The sequence below is a fragment of the Octopus bimaculoides genome, chromosome 17 (assembly GCF_001194135.2).
Source record: "Octopus bimaculoides isolate UCB-OBI-ISO-001 chromosome 17, ASM119413v2, whole genome shotgun sequence".
In the NCBI taxonomy this organism is placed as follows: domain Eukaryota; kingdom Metazoa; phylum Mollusca; class Cephalopoda; order Octopoda; family Octopodidae; genus Octopus; species Octopus bimaculoides.
In genome coordinates this window covers 38,570,436-38,576,102 of record NC_068997.1, presented here as the reverse complement: position 1 = coordinate 38,576,102, position 5,667 = coordinate 38,570,436, and the positions used below count along the sequence as shown (strand labels likewise).

Sequence of the window (5,667 nt, the reverse complement as noted above, 5' to 3'; positions counted from 1 at the left end):
GTTGTTGGGAAGCAAGCTTCTTACCACATAGTCACGCCTTTATACATTAGATTTAAAAATTAATTTTCTTACTAAATTGTTTAAGAAAAAAGTTGCCTGGTCTAACACCAGTAAATACGCGTAACACAAGAGAAGAGGATTGTGCGCATGCGCTCTGATTCAGACTGTCTTTTGATTTGCGAGAGATCGAGCGAATCCTTTCAACAGAAGCCACCTATGTCTCCAGTCGCTCAGTAAGTTAGTTTTTGATCTTTTTTTGCTTTTGTTTACCTGCGATTTTCTATAACGTGTATCAGTTATTGTGTATTGAGAATGTGTATGTCGCATGAAATATTCATTGCTTATCGTTTATTTTAAAATTTCGTCTCTTAAGAAGATCGTTGTCAACGGTTTTTATTTCCCTGCTGCTCACATTTTCGCCTGTTTTCACTTTTCTCTGCTGACCTTCACCTTCCCCGATCGTTCCGGGCACCTCTACCGAAATCAACTCGACACATGTTATAACTAGTCAAGCTGTTGTCGATTCATTATTGTATTGTAAGTCGATTTTCAGATTGTTTTCTATCTTGAATGTATTGTATCATTTCTGATGATGTATATTCTTTCTCAAATTAAATTCAAAACGGTGCTGAGGTTGTTGTTTTAAGTATAGGCCATGTTTTATACTACATGTCTAATCAAAAGTTTCTCAGCTGTGACTGTTTTGTTCCTCTTCTTAGACAATGTATCTAATACCACATTATATCTCTTTCCATTTTCTTAAGACAGTAGAAGCAATTTGAAATAGATTTGTTATCAAGTAACTTAACAGAAAGGGTCTCTCGGTCGGTTCCTTAGTCGACGGGTGTCGAGTTCGATGCTTTTAATGTTTTTCAATTCAAACTTCGATATTGTATTTTATTCCTTTTGGGTCAATAAGAATATTTAGCACTTCTTCGTTTTTACATCGCATTATCTTTTTTTTTTTTTTTAATTGGCGCTTATGACGTGATGAAATAGGCTTTTTGAATTATTTACCTCTATAATGGGTATTTAGAAGAATTGAAAATTTTGGTCTTGAGGAAGAAGGAAACATTCCCTTGTTGGTATATAACCTTATACCTGTTGACTACTAACTGCTTGTTCTTCTGGATTTTGTATGTTTGCATGCATGTCTCTATGTATATATACATGTGGATATATATAAATATATATATATATATATCCACACGCATCGTTTTGTTTGGATTTGCAGGTAATTATTGCCAATTTTGATAAAAGGGTAGAGGATTTGTTGAAACCATCTATCCCGGTTCTTGACTGGCACTTTATTCTATCGAACTGGTCTGGATGAAAAGCTAAGTTGACATTAAGGATATGGACATTAGAGGGACGTACAGAGCCGGGTACATATGTATTAGCAGTTAATTCAGTCAACAACATTGTCTTTCATTAAAAAAAAAAGGAACTTTGTATCCTACAAAAATATATTTGTTGGGCATATTTCAAAATTGTGTTTGTTTTCCAATGTTTTTAGTTTATTTTCAGTAAGTTATATTAGGTCACAATCTGTAATGCGCGGCCGATTTATTAAAATTAAGTTATATAATTAAATTTGTTGTCTGCTTTCATGTCATATTGGAAAAACTTCGGTTGTGGTATTGAAATTCAAACTTATCAGGCAGAAAGTCAATAAACAAAACATTTTCCAACTCAGTTTGCATATGAATAATTTTAAAACGCAATTCTGACTTTGCCAGTTGTTTGGAAAATAGCAAATAAATGAAGACGTTGTTGTCTCCCTTCAATTGCGAAAGTAAAGTGAAATTAAGATTTTTTTTTAATGGCTTTGTTACAGGAAGGGTATAGCACCCGTAACTTTTTTAGGGCTCCAAGACAGATTGAAAGAAGTATGGTTGAAACTTGGGTCCTAATCATGAAACGAATTCGGTTCCGGGGTTTAGGTAGAATTTTGACCCAGATGGTGGATTAAGCCTACAATCTATGTCTTCTTTATTCACTAACTCCATCCCCATTAGCATCTAAACTACAAATCAAAGTAAGATCTTATCCTACTGGGGAATTCATTCCATTGAAATTAAACAATATTTTCATATTGCTACAACTTAAAGTAGGTTTTATCACTTTAATTGTTGCCGAAACAATTATGCCTAATCTACAAAATTATTTTTGAATTTAAATTAGAAGGATATTTTCCTTGTAAGTGTTAAAAGATAAGTGGAATTATCAGTGATCTGGTCATAGTTGAAGGATGAAATATGTTTTTCTCTATATATGATAAACACAGAACGGTTGTAGGGTTAACAAGCTCACTTCACACTCATGAATAACTGATTTTGATCCAACTGCATACCATCCTTGGTAACTGATTTTTTAACATTGCCCCTGGTTGATCCAAGCTTTGTGAGTGAAAAAGTGAGTGGGTGGAAATTATGGTTGTCTGTCAGATGGATTCAAAGCCTTGTTTCTAAGGGAGTGCACTGGACGGCACTGCCCCCTCACTATTCAGTGGTGCACTCTCAGATTTACAGTGATACACTTTACCATTATTTCAAATTAGTACCCACCCAGAATATTCTGAAGCACCCCCAGGCACCAAAGTCTGGCAACAGGCCTGCTCTCTGGGATGCTCCAGCATCCTGCCTTCACTTTTGTTTTTCTTTATATAATGCAGAATAGCCTTGTATATCTGGTCTTCTTTCAGTTTCCATTTACCAAATCCACTCAATGTTTTGATTTACCAGGGGTTGTAATAAATGACACTTGCCCAAAGGCATTTGGGCTTGTTCTTCCATTCCAGTCCAGCTTCTCAACACTTGATATAGAACCATCATCTCTTCTTCTTTTAACCCCCCCCCCCACCTGTACCATTTAGTCGAGGTTTTTTTTTTTGCTTTCTTTTACTTTCCCCCGACTTTTTCTTCGCCTGCTAGTGCACAAAAAAGGGCCCAGTACATTCTGTAAAGTGGTTGACATTAGGAAGGGAATCCTGCCATTGGAAATATGCCAAAGCTGACATTGCAATTTGATGTTGCCTTACCTGATCCTGTTCAACCATCTCCAACTTGAGTCAACATGGAAAATGGATGTTAAATGATGATGATGTATCTGTGGAATGCTCAACTACTTTTACACTAATTTGTTTCAGCCATTAAACTGTGGCTATACTGGGGTACCACCTTGAAGAATTTTAGTGGAACTAATTGTCTCCAGTACTTATTTTCTTTTTTAAGCCTGGTAGTTATTCTCTTGTTCCCTTTTGCTAAGTTACAGGGTTGTATACACATCACTGGTTGTCAAATGGTGGCAGGGAACAAACACATACACATGGATATAGACATATAAATACGATTTGTTTCTTTTAATTTCCATCTACCAAATCCACTCACAAAGCTTTGGTCAGCCTGAGGCTATAGTAGAAGACACTTGCCCAAGGTTCCACACTAGGACTGAATGTGGAACCATGTGGTTGGGAAGCGAACCTCTTACCACACAGCCATGCCTGCACCTATGTTCACTATTGCTCTAAATTTATTCCTCTTGTTGAAATAAATTGTTAATATTTTTTACTTTGACTGTTTTACTGTTTCTTTTAGCAGCTTATCTTCAATGGCTTCTGTGCTGGGATCCACCATTATGAGGAAAAATGGCCCCATAATTTATCGATCTTTCTCACGAACAGCTCTGCCATTATTAAAAATATCACAGGTAATTTCTTAAAAAATTTTTTCATAACGTATGATTATAATTTTTCAGAGTGGTTTCATATCCAATCACTGTCATGTGTTCAGTTCTTGTGAGCACCCTTTCTGTGCCACCTGTTACCTCTCTCTTTCCCCTGAGACACCTCTTATGACTGCCTTATTTCATCCTTAACACCCTTTCATACTGGCCCCTTACCTTTGTTTATCATATATGAGAGAGAGTTGGAGGAGGTATATATCATCATTATCATCAAATGTCTGTTTTCCATGCTGGCATGGACTGGCCAGTTTGATCTGAGCTGACAAGCAGGGGAACTGCAACAAGTTCCAGTTTGATTTGGCTTGGTTTCTGTGTCTGGATGCCCTCCCTAACGACAATCACTTTCCAGAGTGTACTGGGGGCTTTTTACATGGCGCCATATATATATATATATATATATATATATATATATGTTGCAGCTCTTATTGGTCCAAATCAGATATGCAATCTAAGTGGGTGTCTTTTCAATACATTGTCTGGTTTAAAAAGCCATAATGGATCTAAGGTGTAAGTATGAGAGGTGGTCAGACTCTACACACACACACACACACACACACACATATATATATATGTATGATAGACAATGGATAAAGCTTTGTATTTTCTTGTTGAACAACCTGCATAGATGATTTGTTTATAGTGATCAAATGTTTATACTGTACGTTAGCTCACTTGCTTCATCAAATCAGCTTTATATATACTGGTTTTTAGGATATTCTTTTTGCTCTAATGAATATATATATGTATATAATCACCATCATTGTTTAACATCTGGTTTCCATACTAGGACTGGTGTCAAACAATTTATTTCAATTTCAAACAACAATCTTCATGGTTTCCCCTTCAAAGTAATCTCCCTTGAGTCTGATGCACTTTTCCATCCTTATCTGCCATGCTTCTAAGCACTGCTGGAAGGATTCATCTGGGATGCCCCTCAGCTCCATCATTACGGCCCTCTTGATGGCCTTCATGACTTCTTGATGATTCTCTTGAGCTTGTGGAAAAGGAAAAGTCACACAGAGCAATATCAGGTGAATAGGGAGGTTGTTCCAGTATGGTGGTGTTCTCGACCAGTAACTGCTGGATGCTCAGGGCGTTGTGAGCAGTTGCATTGTTGTGGTGAAGTAGCCACGATTTGTCCTGCCACAACTCTCATATCTTCTTACTCACTGAGCAAAGCAAGTGCCATAAGATCTCTTTGTAGACTTGCTGATTGACCACTCGACATTGACCTCAGTCCTGTTCATTGAATGCCTCCTGCTCCTGGAGTCATCTTCCACCTCCTCGCACACCTTTTGAACCTCTTCTACCACTCAAAAACACGTTTGTGTGACATGGTGTTATCTCTATACACTTACTTAAGCATTTCAAGTGCTTGTGATGGAATTTTCTCCACATGGACCATAATTTTCATTGCTCAGTGTTCATCATTTGTTCCTCAGTGCTCATAGCTGAATGACCTGAAAAAGAGGTGGTGCAAACAAAAGCATGGGAAAAACTATGCAGTGGTTGCAGAAAGCTAAGATTACAGTTATATGCTCCCAAGATATCATGTCAGATGATAACACAATCTGCTTGTCGTCCCTCTTTCACCCATAGCTCACACAGCACACCCAGTCCTGTTACTTTTCAGACAGACCTCATACATATATATATATATATATATATATATATATATATATACACACACACACATACAGACACACACAGACAGATCTTGCTATGAGACTATTCTAAAATTACCAGGCCGGAAAAACAAAAAGCAGCCAACTTCAGACAGCTTGCATTGTCAGTCAATAACTGAAATCAATAAAAGAATGTGTAATGAACAGTTTTGGTTAAACACTAAAGATATGCAATAACTTTTCACTACCTTACCTTGAAGTTATATTTTGTAATGTATGTACTGCAGTATCAGTATAA

The 5,667-nt window shown here is 36.9% G+C and overlaps 1 protein-coding gene across 2 annotated transcripts in view; it reads left to right on the top strand.

Moving 5' to 3' along the window:
* The first annotated feature begins 79 nt into the window (after positions 1 to 79).
* LOC106875771 (uncharacterized) overlaps positions 80 to 5,667 on the top strand; it is a 6,712-nt gene continuing 1,124 nt past the window's right edge. Inside the window, exons 1-2 of one of the 2 annotated variants that reach the window (XM_014924032.2) lie at positions 80 to 233; positions 3,597 to 3,708. In XM_014924032.2, the coding sequence (XP_014779518.1) occupies positions 148 to 233; positions 3,597 to 3,708 (198 nt within the window). In that variant the 5' untranslated portion in view covers positions 80 to 147. The remainder of the gene's footprint in view (positions 234 to 3,596; positions 3,709 to 5,667) is intronic. The other variant, XM_014924033.2, reaches the window with a different exon arrangement.